This window comes from Augochlora pura, chromosome 3, assembly GCF_028453695.1.
Source record: "Augochlora pura isolate Apur16 chromosome 3, APUR_v2.2.1, whole genome shotgun sequence".
NCBI lineage: Eukaryota > Metazoa > Arthropoda > Insecta > Hymenoptera > Halictidae > Augochlora > Augochlora pura.
The window spans coordinates 4844573-4863450 of NC_135774.1; the positions used below are offsets into that span (position 1 = coordinate 4844573).

The following is an 18878-nucleotide window of genomic DNA, read 5'->3' on the forward strand; positions in this document are numbered from 1 at the left end:
GGGGTTCCGCGAGTCATTTTCCCTGGTGATACTCGCGATCGCGATTCCTCGACGTGCTCGTCGCCAACGATGCTCTCGCCGCCGAGCGACGAGTAATCAGAGCTACAAATAAATCCCATTTTCCGACAGCGACGGTTCTTCAAGCGATCAAGGCGAACTGTAAATTGGCCCGATCCTCGCTCCACGAAGCCAGTGGTAGCGACGAGCAGTCGGATTCTCTCCACCCCCGTCGATTCCTCCTTGTTCTCGAGCCCCTGCGTTTGTCTGCTGCCGGTCGCGATTCTCGTTCACACGTACTCGCGTCACGTCGGATCCGCGCGCGCAAAGGTTTCATCGACAGCACGAACTTTACACAACATCTCGCCAGCTCTCGTGCGTCCTGTGTTTCGTCTCGCGGAAAAGCTAAAAAAGAAAAACGGTGAGAGGGAAAGAGAGAGACAGGAAGGTAGAGGGAGAGTCGCTTGCGAGCCTACAAGTCCGCTTTTCCTGGCCTAGACAAGGCCGGTGAGAACGGTAGAGCCTGCAAAATGGGAATGTTGAACAAAAATAATATCATCGGAGAAAGAGAGAGATATGTAGGAGGGAAGTAAAAGACCAAAAAAGAGAAAAATATATATATATAAATATATGTATGTATATAAAGAAAGGGCAGAGAGAAAGAGAGAGAGAGAGAGAGACACATTTAAAGAGACATTTCATGGCGCCTCTCCGTCCCCCTGTCCTAACTGTCGATCTTTTAATCGTAGGAAATTATTCGCGGCTGGCCTGCGAGATCCAGTTCGTACGGTCGATGGGCTACTACCTGATTCAAATCTACATTCCCTCGGGCTTGATCGTCATAATCTCATGGGTGAGCTTTTGGCTGAACCGAAACGCGACCCCCGCTCGGGTGGCCCTCGGAGTAACCACTGTGCTCACCATGACCACTCTAATGTCCTCGACGAACGCGGCGTTACCGAAAATCTCCTACGTGAAGTCCATCGACGTCTATTTGGGAACCTGTTTCGTCATGGTGTTCGCCTCGTTGCTCGGTGAGTACCGCTGTGTACTCCTCCACGCGTAACACCCGCACACCCCGTGTTCGACTAAAAACCTTCTTCGCTGGCATCGTCGACCGCTATCCCTGGCAAAGAGTGTTCGATCGAAGAAACCAAGCGTCATAATGATTATTCCCATGTTAGACATGGAAATACTTTCATTAATGGTGGAGCCAAATGCAATGGCAACGGTCGTCAAATGGTATAACTCGTATGTGAATGAATATGTTTGTTTAGATTAAGAAACGCGGTTGCAAAATTCCGTGAACAACGAGTCGATACGTTCTGGCGATCTTTGGCCAACTTTTATCAGGGTTAATCCTCCATCTGCATACTGGTTCGCTTTCGAACCAAACTATTCTTGTTCTTCATAGTTATTCGATAATCTCTCTCCTAAAACAAGTTTTTGCTAGTAATGCCATGGCATGCGCAGAACGCCAGTATCTGCAAGTTCGAGTTCGACCATATTGCGACATGATCGTTTTAAGGCTGGGTCGTAAACGACTCGGATTACAGGAAGGTGAAACTTCTCATAAGTATAACAAAAAACAATTTACCGTTCTTCGAATAGCTGAGGAACATTGTACACAGTAGTCGTTCTATTCAATGTAGAAAATTAATTTTTCATAAATTCGTAGTAACAAATAATGTTGTAATACTTCAAAATGTTGTATGTACCTCGCTTGAATGGAATGTAGTATTTTGCTCTCGGTGAAAAATAATACTTCTTTTTATAAGTATAACTAATTTTAATCGTTAAAATAACTATATTTTCTTAATACAGGACTGTTATGTAACTGTTAAAGGTTATGCCTAGTAATACACATCTAACAGATCTAAATGTCTACTTATCATTCACTGATTTCTTAATTAGTTATAAATCCCAAGTGATTCTGTCATGTTTGTCTTGTATTTCTTTCAACTTGAATTTGTTTAACAAGTAACTATAAAGATAGTTGAGCGTTATTTAACGAAGTTGAATAACCTAAACCAGAGAATGACGTCGATAAAAATTGGATTGCAGACGGAGGGTTAATATTCTTTTATAATTAACATTGTACCGATGAAGAACATAATATTCTACTCTTTGTGTGATTTGATCTATAACTAGCTAATGTATTCAGTTTCTTTAATAAACAAACATATAATATTATTTTCCATGTTTAATATGTGTGAAAATAATTTATTCAGCAGCTGACGATTTTGATCAAACACTTTTTGCCAGGGATAGTCCAGCCAAGTCTTCACGCGCGACCAAACTTTGGCTTTAATTGTAAACTAATTCTTTCCCGTATAAAAACGAATGAAACGTACTGGGAAAGTCATACAACTCTACCACTTCAAATTACTTGCATTCTTTTTGTCATATAGCTAAATTATTTTGACGAAACACCATGGTAACAAAACTTCCTTCCATCGTAACAGTTTTTTCTTTCATCATTTTCGACCTTCGTCGAGATACAAAGGTCTTCTCGAATATTCCAAATGTGTTAGCAGTCGATACAAAACCTAATAATATACTTCTATTTAACTATTTAATTTAACTTTTCATAGTTGGACAAGTATTATTCCGCGTTCGATAATTCTGTACATCAAATGTCAGAATTACATGTGTACACTTAAGAAATGTAAAATGTCCTTTATATGTTTTTAAAAAGATAAAATAACGAAAATCCAATTACAAGACTTTCTTAGTATCACGCGTGTTTCATGTATGAAACATTTGTCCGTATACCAAATGGTTTACAAGTAATTCCAGATGGTAGAGCCGGCTGACTCACCGTGTACGTGTTCTTGGTTAGATGTTGAACAAGGTATAGCGAACTCGTGAAATTACCAGCCTGCAGTGCGGCATCATTGATGAAGCGAGATCTAGCCAGGCCTTACGCTGGACTCCAAAGGGCTTAAGCGTGTATATGTCATCCTATATTAGGATTCAGTGCAATTAACAGAACACGCAATGAGACCAACCGAAATAACCTTCGTCAGCATACGGTTCCTATAGTCGAGAACGTGGTTCGAGTTTGCATCGCGAGAAATTCTTTGGATATTTTTTTATTTCAGTTTCGTCTCGAAAACGTGTTACGATACGTTTCTTCCGATGAAATTTGACGATCTCGTTACAGCTTGTCCATTCAGCGATAATATCGAATCAAGAATATGTTTCATTCTTTTTCGCATGGGAAAAACTTAATTCACGACTAAAGCTGATATTTGGTCGCACGCGAAGACTTGGTTCGTCTAGGGACTACAAAATGGATGAGGCGTCACTCCGTATTTCGAAATTTTTATAGTAATGATATGAACAGTCATTCGCCTTCATGGTGCAAACAATCGTTGATTGTTGGGGAAGTAATAGGGATAACACTGATGCTTATAAACTATTGTACGTAACTGTCTATTCCATGGATCTATTGTGTATGATAATGAGGGCAATGATGGTGTGAATGGACGTGATTCGGCGCGCTTTAACGGCGTTGTTAAATCTAACCCTGGTGATTTACCTTATATTCGATAATGTACAACGTAGGTATTCGAATGAGATGTATATTGTCTCATTGTGTCGCGTATGCTATTATTCGTATTGCTCTCAGTATTTCAGACCCCTATGAAGTTCCGTAGAAACGTCCAATCTACTTCAAGGTTGTTATCACCTCTTCGTCAAAGTTCCCCAATTACTTTTCAGTCCTAAACAGCATAAGAGATGTGCTGACCACTTCGCCATTCACGACAGTAATTCCTATTCTTTTATCATCAGTCAATAAGGGTGCGTTAAAGTTCTCGTATACCCGAACTGCTATTACATTCAACTCCTCTTCTTCTTTCGTTCTGAAACGTTCGTATATTTTTTTTTGTAGATAGAAATAGAAGAATATCATTTATTTAAATTTTGTCCTACTTCGGTGAACTTCTTGTTAATCCTGCTTTCATGGGCTTCCCTAGTGACGCGGAATACTAAAAGCAGCATGAACAGCAACATACACGAGACAATCAAACAATGTATCGCATATAAGAATTTAAAAATAAGGAATGACTACCTTCCCATCCTGTATAAGTGTTATCTTCAGGTTTCATTGACAAAATCTGTTTTTAGCACAGGTACAATGTTAACACTGTAATCCTGACTAAGCGAAGAACACACACCTCACTCAATAAATACAGTTGGTATACGTACATGCATACAATCAGTCGCAAAAGTCTACATATGCCTGTCAAATCAACATACGTTACACGCGAAGAAACAAAGGTTTTGTTCATTATTGTTTAAAATTAAACAAATTTCAACGGAATGGTTCTGCTCCTGTATGCACTGGTAAGGTAATTTCGCACCGTCCACGAAGCGTGCAAAATCTTTGCCTCTTTCATTTTGAAATTTAATAGGAATATGTAGACTCTCGTGACCGACTCTTATTCGTGACCGACGTTTATTCTTTGGCAAAAGGATCAGAGTCCGATCCTCCTCCTTCTTCAAAAAAGGATGAATTCATTCAGTGGCACAGAAACGGCGACACTGCCTCCTCGCTACGTCATTGTTCCGGCCTGTCATATCTCATTATTTGCGTGGGTTCTCTGACTTCGCAGAATACGCCACGGTGGGCTACATGGCAAAGAGGATTCAAATGAGGAAGAATCGCTTCCAAAAAATAGCAGAAAGTATGAAGGCGGCGAGAGAGAATCCAGGACCGCCCGGAGTGCCCGGTGATCACGGAGACCACGCGCCTAAGCAAACTGTGAGTAACATCGGCCAACCTGTCACATCCCCTTTTGTCTTTCTTTCCAATTAGAACCTTTCTGTTGCCGTCGACATGATCACACGTTTGCGCCTTTCGCTATGTAGGCCGATGAGATTTAGTCGGTTTTTTCACGGAGCAGTAGAAGCTCGCCTTTAGCAGGCGAATCGATGCTGTTACTTTAGTTCTTCGCCGATCGATTCTTTTCACTCATGTTTGCCATCTGGGAGGAGGTATCAGCCGAACACGAGAGCGTGCCTGTTAAATGCAAATTTTCGGGACATGCGGAAAAAGTCCTCATTCGCTTCGTCCTTTTCTTGCTCCGTTCCATGATTCCCATCCTTTGCAAGCCCGCCATTAGTCGGACCCAGTAGCCTGTCAAGAAAAGCTTTCTTAGAAAATTAGCTTCTCGTGACAGACAAACTCTCCATATCATTTTTATCGATTTCCAATTAAAGGATTCGTAACGAAAAAATTCCTGATTCTAAGGAAAACTAATTGCGTATCGTGTTTAATGGTATCTCCTCGTTTCTGCTATTTTTTAGACCTCTCCTCCGCTCCATCTCCCACCCCTTGTTCCCTCGTTATCATGGTTCAATGGTCGCTCAACGGCCACCGCTGACTCACCGCGAAGTTGCCCGCGATCTCGCGTTAGACGATCCCCGGTTCAAACCTTTCGGTCGAAAATATTGTCTTTTCCTCTCACTCGAAAGAACAAAGAAAACGAACAAATCGCGAAAGGTCAAAAGCTAAAAGGTTCGGTGAAATGAATTTCCATTCGGAGACGGGTTCTGTACTACGGGAACGAAGCGAAGCACTATAAATTTTCTTTTAATCTCGGGGATTGTGAAGGGATCGGGGTACGGAAAATATGAAAAGCAGGCGAGAATACGACAAGGACGAGAGAAGAAGGTTGGAAAAGGAGGCGGACTGACCGGACGGCGAACCGGCCGATGTATCGCGTTGAATGTCGCCCGGATAAGACGTTTTAATTAATTCCGTAGGAATTAATTACTTGTTCTTCGAAATCGCGCAGGCGCGAACTCGGTTTTGCCCGGTGTCGCCTGCTCATTTTGCCCGGCGTTTTTACGGGTTCGGAAAAATAGCAACGGTCGACGTTAATGAAAATGACGTGTGGACAAAAGCGACGTCGTTAGTATCCTCCTCTATTTCCTACTTTCAAACGTGATTAAACGCGAGCACGGAACGAGCATTAATGCGGCAAGCACCCTGCGCACCGCAAGTAAATCCAATTACCCTTCTAAACACGGGTTCGAGGGAGAATGAATACACTGAATCAAGAGGGAAATAGTAAAAATCGATCTGTTCACAGTCAGGTGAGTTTTTCTGATGCTTGAGTTTGTGAATCGCGTGGTTACGCCCGAGGTTTCTCGCGATCCATAGGCACAGCGTTCTCATCAAGTGCTCATGAAAATTTGCGACGACTCTATTTTCTAATAATACGTTGGCCTATTTCTCAAATTTCATTTTATCTCTCAATCCTCTAGTGGAGCTGGTTACTGTGCGGTGACCAATGTCTATTCCTTTGGCCTACCTTCGGAGATGGTCAACTCTATATTAAATATAAGATTATATATAATATAAAAATTAAATATACGTTATTAAATATAGATATAAAGTTAATTGGACCTGAAAATAAACCGAACGCACAACAATCAGTTGCCTTGCAGTAACCAACTCCACTACTTTACGCGAGCTTCCAATTTCTTTAAATACAATTGTGCATTCGGTATCAAACAAATCTAGATATTTCAAATACTTATTTGAGTATACAATCGAGTTTATTATTATTACCAACTGTTGGCAATTACGACGAACTAGAGTTCGAATGATATAAATATATTTTCTTCTATAAAAGTTTACACTCGGTGATAGATCGAACATCTTCGATTGGGTTGACGTCGCGTAGTAGTGTACCAGATCAACGGAATTCGTCATTTTCGTGGAGTTATGCTAGTCGATGATCAATATTTTTTCTTGAAAACTAACGGTTTTGATATTGTGCTATGTCACACAATATTATCTCCTTCGAAGTGACGTTCCAGTCACAGAATGCCAATATCTTGAAAATTGCTGAAAAAATTTCGCTTTATACAACAATAAATCGTAACTTTATCTTCCATTGTTATAGTGACTTTTAATAGTTATTTAATTTAATAGGCATTAGAAGGTCATTTCAAAATATTTGACTAGCAGAGTCGTTGTCTCAAAACTGTATCTCACAGTAGCAAAAATGACATTAATAGATTCGTTCAGACATGACTGAATGCATTTATGCCAACCCAATTTCTTCTCCATCGAATACCCAAGTTTTACGGATATCGTGCTCTTATAAAACAGACTATAGCATCAACCACTTCTACTGCTCGTTGCCGTTAATGTTAATGTTAATGAGTACCCGGCCTTGACCACGCACGATTCACCGTTCGAGGGTTAAGTAGCCTAGTTGCATTTATCAAGTGAAAAAATGAGACGAAGGAATAGTGAAAGACACGTTAGCCTATCCTCGATGTCGCATGCCAATCTACCAAAGTAAGGGGTTATCCTCGGAGAAGGACACCCCACGTCGAACTGCCGTGTCTCTTGTAAGTGGTCCCGTGTTGTCCAGGAGGTGCGGTTCAAGGTACACGACCCAAAGGCACACAGCAAAGGTGGGACACTCGAGAACACCATAAATGGACGAGCCGACGAGGAAGCAGCGCCCGCGCCGCAACATCTCATTCATCCTGGCAAGGACATCAGCAAACTTTACGGTACGAACACAGTTCACCCTTCTTTAACACTGCCAACGCTGTCTATACCATAATTGGGAACAGAATCTTATATTCGAATTTCAAAAAATCATTGTTTCGATGTAACATTCAACATACCAAGTTTGCTAAGAAATCTAAAACAGCATTCTAATTAACCCGTATTTGTTTTTTTTTTAAATAACTTGCTTCAATTTGATGAAATTTTTAGAGCAAACTTTTGTTAACAGTATAGAAAGAATTTGAACCTTTTAATTTTCATTTTAACGAACGAGTTGCTTCGAGGTTGTAAAAATTTTGAGATTGTTGGTTTAGTAGACAATGTTAAATTATTATTGCAATTTTTTCTGAAGAAGAGTACTATTGTATGTGAGTTTCATTTAGAACAATGCCGAATGGTACCAGTATTCGGTGGATATAAAGAAGATATGTTATATTTATTAAACTATCGTAACTGCGAAGACTATTGCCGGAATACGTGACGGCAACAAACATGTCAGAACGAAATACGGAAGTATCATTTAATCATTTTTACTCTGTTCTCGTAAAATAGTCGAAAGTAAGCTTGGTTTCGAATGATCCTCTAAAAAACATTCGAAAACTGCCTGAACTAGAAACTTGTTTAAATTGATTTTGGACGGATTAAAGTATTTGGTGTAGGTTTAATTAAGTTGTACTCGTTCCTCGTGTAAGAGGTAAAGTTATGATTAATCAGATTGCTGTGACAGTTTGATTAAAACTTTCATTTCCGTGCAGAATAAATAAATCACGTTCAAGCGTGTATTTACACTGAAGATTGTTTCAGGTAATATTTCTTGAAAAACCTGTAATTAGGATTTCGAATAAATCTTATTAATATACATACTTAATATAGTTCCGATAAGGAAAGAGTACCGGCCGAAGTCAAAAGATTATTCTATTAGCATTTTATATTTCGAACAATAACAGCAAACTGTGTCATCGATTATGAAAGCAAAGAAACAGGAACCGTCTCTGCTAAAGCGAACAACAACTTTTCATTTCACTAAACGGCATAATTCGTTGCAGTAAAAATACAAACGCTATAAATAGAAGCAATCTTTCTTAATGGATACAACGTCTCGCGATCCTTTGTTTTCATATTAAACACAAAGAGAAAGGACGAAATAAATTGCTCTCGTTGCTGAAGCATAAAATCGTTTCTTGCTCTGATTGTTTCGTCTTTTATTTGTGCATTACATAAACCTTTTAACCACCGGAATCTGCGTTTAAGCTTTCCCTGTATTATATGTAGTCGAAGAATACAGGAAACTTCGTTCAGAAAATTTTAATTAAATCGTTTGAAGCCCTTAGAAAAGTTTCAGTGCTCAAATTTCCGGGCGGCAAGGGGTATCGGATACCTCTTTTCCAAAAAGTGCTCTCCAAGTATCAAACTTATTACTGCTGAACGCAAACGGAACTCAATTTACACGTTAATACAACCTGCAAAATTAATAAAAATGTAAACAGAGTCTCAGTTTCGTTGCCGTTTTCAAAGTTTCTTTTATAGTGGAGTTTCACTGTATATTCGAAATGAAATTCATAGATAAGCAGTATTGAATTTTGCTAAACTTTTCATAATGTACTGAACTTGAACAGTAGAAACATTTAAGGAATTTGAAAATACTGTTCCACTAATTCCAACTTATTAAAATGATTACGAAATTAAATAAATGTCTATGTAGCTCTTGTACCTTGTAAATAATATGAACAATTCTCATTTTACATAAAATTCTGTAATCTAATCATTACAATTGCGAACGTCCCAATCATTGTAACTGTGGAGAAAATAGCATGACAAGGAGTTAACATGAGGTCAACATTGGTCGTCGCAAGGTGTACTCCTAAACTGAAAATCATTTTATTAAACCAAATAATTTTAAATTTATTACAGTATTTCCATTTTATATGACCGATTTGCTAATGTTATAATTATTTCGGAACGTGATAGAACAATTTTTAGTGGTATTTCGAGTGCAAAATATGAACTTGGGGTAGTTTTGCTCACCAATCATCGATAGTAACAGATGAGGATAGCGACGAGTTAACAAGTAGAAAATAAATGAACCATCGTAAAATCGTATCCAGATCTGCGTATAATCGCGTTACCGATCACGCTCTGTGTATCAACAGGGAGGGAATGCTGGTCTCCGATTTCAGCGTTAAAAGGAGCAGGATAATACATTGATTCTCCTCTGTTGCCAGGTATTACGCCGTCGGATATCGACAAGTATTCCCGCATCGTGTTCCCGGTATGCTTCGTCTGTTTCAACCTAATGTATTGGATCATATATCTGCACATCAGCGACGTCGTGGCGGACGATCTGGTGCTACTGGAGGAGGCGAAGTAAACGGAGAAACGGGACGATCGGTGCGCGCGTACCATTAAAAGGAACGTGCGATCGAAGACAGAGACGAAAGTATTAAAAAAATAATAATAATAAACAAACGAAAAGAACAAACATAACACACCTACCGACACGCGTACATATACACGTACTCACGCGTGCAAACACACACACATACACAACAGACAGAGAGTGGGTGAGAGAAAAAGAGAGAAAGAGAGAGAGAGTGAGATGGAGGGAGGGAGTGCGAGAGAGAGAGAGAGAGAGAGAGAGACAGACAGACAGACACACACCGAAAACACGAAAAAAAAAACGAATGAAACCAAAAAGAAACATGGGTGGGGCAGACGGTGAAATCAGTTCGCGAGAGAAACTACGAGAAAACGAAAATCTGAAATTAAATGTTCCACGAAAGGAACGGACTAAAAAATAACGCTGTGATTATTACGAGACGAAAGCAGGTAGAAGAATTGTATAAATTAAACTCGGAGGATCGACGATTAATAATAGAAACGGTGAAGAATGAGGTAAGAAGAAAAGCGTAGAGAGAAATGTAATGGGAGGCAGACGAAATCGATTCGATTCGCAAAGTCGGAAAGTGTCGGACAACAAAGAAACGTCGCTGGAGACTCGGAAACGAGCGGTGCTTCGATTAGCCGATAGAGACAGTCGTCGGTCAGACCGATGCCGGACAACTAAAAACCGCGCGCTGTGACTACTTCGTGAACATTCCAACTGTAATATTCCCCTGCGAAGTGATCTTCGATTTCCCGCGATTTCCCTGCTCACTGACTGTCGCCCGCGGAAACTTCGGTCGCGCAGCGCAGCCCAGTACGGCTCAGAGCAAAGCAGCGCGGCGCAACGCCGCGTGGAAAGCAGGCTCCATGCGCCTGGAGAACCGAGAGAGACAGAAAGAGGGGAAGAGAGATCTTAGGAGAGATCGGCGTGAAACGAAATTCACTGAACGGCAAACTCTACGGGCGTGCATACCTTTAAAACATTGCCAGTCTAGGTACGTAGCTCTTTAAAAAACGAGAGAAGAAAGAGAGAATACCTTCGATATAAACACTTGTCAATTTAGCTACCATTATATACATACATATTATAAATATAGTAAAGTTAACTAAACGTAAGAGAAATTGCAATGCTCGAATTGGGACACGACCGACGGAGGTGGAAAATTTAATCGAAAAGGGGTTGTAGAAAAAGCGGAAAACACAGAGATAAGCATGAACGGTGACGAGAGAAACTCTTAGAGAACGATCAGAAATCAACGATCGTCGCTCGAATGGCGCTCGCGTGTATAAAGATCAAGGAAGAGAGATCGTAGAAGAGTCGCGTGAATTGGGACTGTACGCATGAGCGAGTGCGTGTTCTGTGTGTATGCGTGCGTGCGTGCATGCGTATAATACGCGCGCGATTACTGTCCTACGTGTACGAATGCGTGTTCTGCGGTGTGCCCGTGTGTGGTGTGCGTGAGCATAAGGGAGGCGGGGGAGAGAGATGGAGAGATGAAAGAGGTTGTACAAGCAAGCCGAGGATGGTTTTTATTTCGATCGAAGATGAAGAACAAAAAAAAAGTAATACGATTCATTACCGGAGACTGGCGCGACTTAATACGTTAAGTACATTTTAAGTATCAATGTATGTAAGGCGGGCGGAACGTATGTATGCACGGGATTCGCATACGCGTGTATCCGCATTAGGCACACAATTACGTGCAGAGACACACGTACATGATTATCCGCGCGTCGGCCGCGACGACGATGGCCTGATCCTTGACGCGCCGTGAGCACGATCGAGATTTTTTCGCGAGCGAACGTTCAACGGAATGGAAAACGAAGGAAAACCGATACCTAAGCACGGACGAATGGATTAAACCGACGAACAAAACAAAGCAAAGCAAAACAAGTAAGCAAGTATAAGCAGGCAGGCAAGTAACCAAGCAAGCAAGCAAGCAAGCAAAGCAAAACAAAGCAAAAAGAATACAAAACAGCCTTCGACGCGAGTCGCATCATTTCGAGGCGGAGCCGATATTCACGAACGTCTTTTTTATTGCCACGAACGTTATGTGTCCGTTTCATTTTATACCAGTTTTTTACCATTTATAGGAGAATCTCGTCGGACGAAGCGCGAAGACTTTTGTAATTTCCGTCACTTCTCTGTCACAACCGCGATCCAACCTCGGAATCGTGTAACTTCCGTGGAATCGTCGCGACGCGCGACCACCCTGTACGTGTTCGTGTACGTGGCTCAACAAAATGGGGAGTTACCTTAGCTCTTGTAACTACGTAGTCGCAATGATAATGTTTACGTAGAGATATACACACTCCCCGGGACGTACGATTCGATCGGATGTAAGTTATTCCAAATCGAGGACATCTCGAGCCGGATGGCGGCCAAAGCGAACGCTCGAGGATGTTCCGTTTCCGCTCTCGAGCCTCGTCCTCGGTCCGCGCGACTAATCGTCGGACAGAGGAGAACGAGTCTCCAGGTTTCTCGGTCGAATAGAACAAAACGAACCAGTTCTCTTCTGTTTACACGGAGCGCGAAAGATCACGGTCCGCCCTCGCCGCGAAGTGGCCGGAAGGGGTGTGGAAAAGAAGAGAGAGAAGAGAGAAAGAGAGAAGCAGAGACAGAGAGAGAGAGAGAGAGAGAGAGATGGAGAAAGAAAGGGGTTAGCGAATTTTTCCCTTTTGACTAAACATTTTTTACGCGAAATCCGGATGCATAAATCGAACAGAAGTCCTATCAAGGGGGAGAGAGGTCAAGGCCCCAATGATGCCAGCGGAACCAGATGTTGGATCGACACGGAGAATGCGTCGCGATCGCTTTTATCCTCGCGCGTGGTTTAGTTTCAGCCTCGAACACACGTACACCGCGGCGCGGTGCTTCCGTGGAGAGACTCTTCGTCTTCCCCGGTAGCTATTCCGTCGGTACGTTTTTGCTGAGTTAATTAACGCCAATTGTATGCCGTTCTACTTCCGTCTTTTGGATACTCCATGCTGGCTGCTCGCGTTTTTCCATCCTCGCCGCTCTGTGTGCACCCTCGCGCGTTCATGGACGGGCTTCCCTCCCGCGCACACATGGAGAATGCGTACCGACGCAGATCCACCAGATTCTCGCGTCGCATACACCCTTACACGCGTCTCTGGCTCTCATTCTTCGGCCCGGCTGCTCTCTATCCCCTACCTCTATCATTCTCGTGCCTCATCTCATCCCCTTTTTCCCTCTTCTGTCTCTTCCAGCGTGGTTGCTGGCTGCAGACTGGGTCGTGGAAGCTTGCCATTCAGGATATCGACCAGCTGACACGCCCAACCCACCCTCTCTTTTTCCCCTCTGTCTCCGAGAACATGTCTGTTTCTCTCCCTCTCGCTCGGTATCCCGGTCGTACACCCCCTCTCCTCCTTTCTCTAACTCTCCCCCCCCCCTCTCTCTCTCTCTTTCTATTCCTCCCACCTTTTCTCTCTATGCTACCCGTTCTCTTGCACCGCTCTCCGCCGCCCACTCTTCTCTACAATCGCCAAACAGTCCGTTTGCCAGACGCTCTTTGCTCATTGTGCATTTAATAAGGAGCTTCTTGCCTTGGTACTCCGCGAGAATTCTTTATAAAAGTAGGTAATCTTGCTCGAGGATCTCCTTGGTCGCCATCCCCCTCGAATGTATACGGAAGAAGTGGCCGAGGGAAGTTCGTGTTTTTGCCGTCCCGTTGACGACCCCGAGGGCCGCGTTGCGTCGCCTCACAGGTTAAGGATACGTTTCTCGATTAACGACATGGCCATTAGCGGCGCTAGCTCGGCCCGGATTGCCACCCACTTTATTATTTTTCGGACTTTCGGCGGAGAAAGCGTCTCTACGTTTCCTCTCTCGTCTCGTCTGGTCTCGGTACGCCGCGTGAACAACGGAAGATGGCGGACGAGAAAGGGAAAGAAGGGACGGAAATCGATTCGGCCGGTCCAGAGGGGTGGCGAACAGGAACGCGCATTAACATTCTTAGCTCTCGTCCGTCTCTTCTGTCTGCACGTATTACGGTTATATATATAATGTAAGTATCGAGATACTTCCACGTCCGCCCCACCGGAAGCATTATTAATGCAATTTATATATAATTGTACATCCGTTATCTACTTGGAGTCTCTATTATAGCGCGATGGAGGAAAGACGAACGTGAAAGAAAGAGAGAAAGAGAGAGAGAGAGAGAAAGAAACTAGCGTTTTATCGTTGTGATATATTCTATAGTGTCTATATGCATTTATCCATACGTATATCACGTATGCATTCATGCATGCCTCACGTGTTTGTACGTATGTACGTTATATGCGTGTGCCTATTATGTTGAAAATCTATGAGCCGTGAGTGAGCATGAACACGAGGAACTGGCACGTAACGAGAAAAGAATGGTCGCACGAGAGGGAGCTCTTCCGTAGCTAGTGAAAAACTATAATAGGTAATTAGGCTAAGCTAAGCGAATTTTAACTAACGATAGAGAAACAGGCAACAGAAAAATCGAATTAGGAAAATGAACCTCCTCGTTTTTCTTCTTCATCTTCTTGTTCTTCTTCTACTACAACTACTACTGCTACTACTACTTCTACTACTACTACTACTACTACTACTACTACTACTACTACTACTACTACTGCTAGTCCTTCTTCTTTTTCTTCTTTTTCTTCTTTTTCTTCTTCTTCACGCGACCAATTAGAATCTTTGAAACATTACCCGATCGGTCAATCCATCGATCGATCGCTGTCCATTTCCGAAAAGGGAACAGATTTATTCCTAAATGATACAGTTGGTTGCAAAATTATACAGTCATGCCAACGGTTAAGTATAGTAAGTTTAGGCTTTCGTTTAAAGAAAAGCATTAAATGTACGCGATGCAGGATACAGCATCTTTAATTCCAACGCGCTACAACCGCTTTTATACTGTTTCCAATATTGTACATGGATGTACGAGATGTAGTTGTATCCGATCGACTTGACTTTGATTGAAGCTTCATCTATTTTCGACTAGAGCCTAAATTCTCAGGGCTACGATGGTAGCAATCTAGCCACATATCATCCGTCTACAAACGGTGAAAATCTTTATGGTACAGTGAATTTTTAGACGAATATAGTCCGTGTTTTTTGAACATTCAGTTCTGAGATTAAAAGATACGCAATCCATTACGTTCCGGAAAGGTTCATTAACAATTTCGAATTATTATGAAACCCACGATAACTTCGATTAGTGACAGGAAATTTCAGGAAAATACTCGAACGAGGTGCGATGGTAATTGTAAATAGCCTACGGAACATATGTTTCGAAACATTCCTTGTATAAAATGAACAGCACAGGTCTGAAAAGTTGCAAATAGCGTAGTATGATAGTTCTCCGGAATAACTAGTGTTCTCCTTGCCAAAACCTTAAAATCGATCATTTAAACTTTAAACGGTCTATGCCGCAGTTTGAAACGACACAAAATTCAAAAACCATCAAATTCGAGATGATTCGTGCTTTAAAAACAACTACCGTTTAAAGTCACTCAACTACGCACGCGGAACGTTCCGTGCAACTGCAAACGAAATACTTATTCCTTGCTTCGGATGAAACAGCCTGCACATTAAGATATAAATACGTAGACTAAAACATTGAGATATTTAACCCTCGTACACAGGATCTATTAACAGTGACACGTATACTAAATGCAAATCAAAGTAAAACCACGTAACGTAGTCGTTTATCAATCTTGCGTACCATTGTTGTACAAATGTTCCTTTTTCTTAGATTGTCCTCTTATGATTTGTTCGACGCGTATTCCCGAAAAACGTGAAGGTCCTGTTGCAATGAAAGGCCCTGATAAAAATGTTGCTGCCTCGGTGTACGAGGGTTAAACTTTATAAAATAACTGAATACTTTTGTGGCCAATTGCAAAGGAAACTAAAAACATAAGCGAGGGATCGTGGACCCTTGAAAACGTTCCAACATGTGAAAATCGAATTTTACAGACACAACGGTCGCGTATACAAGTAATACCTCGTAGCTCCGAAAACGGTTTGGTCAACAATTGACCAATCGCAGCCCCTGCATGCCCAATACAAAGTATTGAGAACCGTTGGTCTTTGGAGAGTTTTCAATGACACGATTCTTCGACCCTCGGCGTCAGGATTCAATAAACGAAGATCATCCTCATAGATATCATTGAAGCGCTTCTGTCACGAATTAACTGACGCACGTGAGACATGTGCTTTCCATCTGCGCGCCAGTTCCTCTGAACTGACCACGGTCAATTATTATTACTATTATTATTGCAATGATTGATTATTATTATTAATACTATTGATACTATTGTATAGGTATATATACGTATGTTCGTATGTATACATATATGATATACCGTAAATATATATATTATATATATATATATTTATTTATTTATGTTATATACTACATGTGTATACAGAGTGTCCGGCAACAATTCAAAGATTACTCAAGTGATAATTCTTTAGATGGACATCAAGATTAAAGAAATCGGGATCTACGTTTGTATTTTTCTGTCGACACTGGTTGTTAATAACTTCAAAACAAAATCGAGATTGTAGTTGCTTTGAATTTAATTTCATTTGAAATTAATGTAAACTATGACACCTTGAGCTTTCAGTCGATTATTGCCGAAGTCCCCGTACATGCATGTGAAAACGTTTTAAGGGAAATTTACGAAATTTGCGATCTCTGTCCGCTGGCAGGATGAAGACGAAGAAACAGAAATAAATATTACAAAGAGTTTGCGAAAAAATTAATCGAGGAAACAAAGAATTCGCGTTATCGGCGGGCACCTACATATTATATATCGCGTAAATTACATTACCGGAGTATATAAATATAAACGATATCGTTAATCACCGAAAGAGCACCATCGACGCGCGAGCATCTCGGGATTAATTAAGAAATGGGAGAAAGAAAGGGGCGAGAGGAGAGACCGCGAAAGGGGAAGGACGAGCGAAACAAATGAATAGGAACCTACTAAATACTATACAAATCGATCATCTTGTAAATACAAGTTTTATACAGAGCGATTGTATTCGTTAAAGAAGATAAAAAAAGATACACAAGAGAGTACCTATTGCGAAGTAATATATACATATTATATATATATATACATATATATACATATTATATATATAAATATATATACGCAAAACGTAGTACACACGAGAATGTGACTGTTCGCACATATTTAGGTAAATCACTTTTAAAGTATAGGGGAATAAAATAACAAAACAAAATAAAAGTAGACTGGAGAGGCACGTCGGGGGACCGAAGTGAAGAGTACGTACGTTCGTTCGTTCGGTAGTAAATGTTTGAAACCGGAAACAATAGATGAGAGAAATTTACAAAATATACATGTATATATATATATATATATATACATACTATATATGTGTATATGTAAACTTATATATGTATATATGTAATACAACTTATATATATACACACACATATATATATATAGAGATATATATGTGTGTATGTATTATTATGTATATCGTTATATATATTATATATACGCATATTATATTATATATAATATATACAGGCATATTCGATTAATATGGAAAGCGCGGTGGATGATTGGTACGCAGCGAGTAAGAGTATGTTCCAAAGGGACTCGAATGAGATCATTGACGACGATGACTACGATCTTCGGATATATACGCAATTTTTGACCTCGCCTATAAACGATCAGCATGCAAAGTCGTGTACACTATTAACAAAGAATGGGGTTGTTGTCATACGTTTCCGACTCTGAAAATTCATGCTGAAACGTTATGTAACAAACAATCCATTGCATTAACTGTGATTTTCACAATTCATAACTTACAGCCGAGGTTTTCTGAATGCTTAATAAATTCAGACGTGAACTAAGAATTCAAACGAGTCATTTGCTTCGGAAAAATTATTTAAATCGTGCCCGCTTTTCGTAAATAACTAGACATCAAATTCTCCAATTTTTATTTCACAATGTAATGCAATCCGTAATTTCGCGTTTTACATGGATACAATAAGTGACAACAAAATCATAGGAAAATCAAAAATTGTATCGAGGTTCGTACAAATACGATACCTACAGGTAAAGTAAAATAGGTAAAATGTTGGAAAGTTGGGGAAGTAGAGAAAATATTATGAAACGTGAAAGACACGTTTATGTTATGTATTGATATAAGAGATGTTTGTTGCATTTGTACATAGTATATTTATCGGAGATTCTTGGTCTCCTAGGTTCTCTGCCCTTTGCTCCTCTAGTGTTTAATTTACGGGGGTTCGTAAGGGAATGAAGTGCTAAATGGAACACTGAATGAAATGTAAACGTCAAACTCGTAGCAATAAATGTGTGCGACGTACTGCGCGAGACGTGCTTTCCGACAACTGAGTACAGTTGCAGCATTTACTCCACATTTCGTATTTGTGTTGCAACTTTCTTATGAAGTATGTTGTGGAACTTCTCGTTGTACGAAGCTTTTACTTTCAGCTATGAAATTAGCTGATAACGTTTATACGGAAATCAATGTGACACCCCGTGTAGCGCGATTTGTATAATTGAGCGTGAGAATGTGACGACTCTGCATGCTGAATCGATTATCGAAGAAAAATCAAAGGTTCGAGAAACGCGTAATTGCTCAAAATGAAACTTCTCAATTGCCAAGCGTCGAGAATTTGTTTTTACATGCCCATCTTTCGGTTCGGACCAATGATTTCTTCTGACGCCTTAGCGTAATGATATTGTCGCGCGGTACAGTACTCCATAGGTTAGTGGACGCCATATTGAAACCGCGGGACAGTGTTAGTCCGTGGGAAGATAGAGTTTACATTGACGAAATTGGCACGACTTTATTGTTATATCTGTTCGACGTGAACAATGAACGACATACAACGAGATTCAGTCAAGAAATTTTGTTAATACAGTCTTTGAATTGATTGTGAATTATACGTAT

General features: G+C 40.8%; 1 protein-coding gene across 7 annotated transcripts in view; it reads left to right on the forward strand.

The window, feature by feature from the left end:
* Nucleotides 1-18878, forward strand: part of Rdl (Resistant to dieldrin) — a 189172-nt gene that overhangs the window by 159681 nt on the left and 10613 nt on the right. For 2 of the 7 annotated variants that reach the window (XM_078177412.1, XM_078177413.1), the window contains exons 7-10: nt 747-1031; nt 4620-4768; nt 7380-7542; nt 9763-17307. In XM_078177412.1, coding sequence (XP_078033538.1) covers nt 747-1031; nt 4620-4768; nt 7380-7542; nt 9763-9908 — 743 coding nt within the window. In that variant the 3' untranslated portion in view covers nt 9909-17307. Of the gene's footprint in view, nt 1-746; nt 1032-4619; nt 4769-7379; nt 7543-9762; nt 17308-18878 lie in introns of those variants that run through there. The other 5 variants (XM_078177414.1, XM_078177415.1, XM_078177416.1 and 2 more) reach the window with 3 other exon arrangements.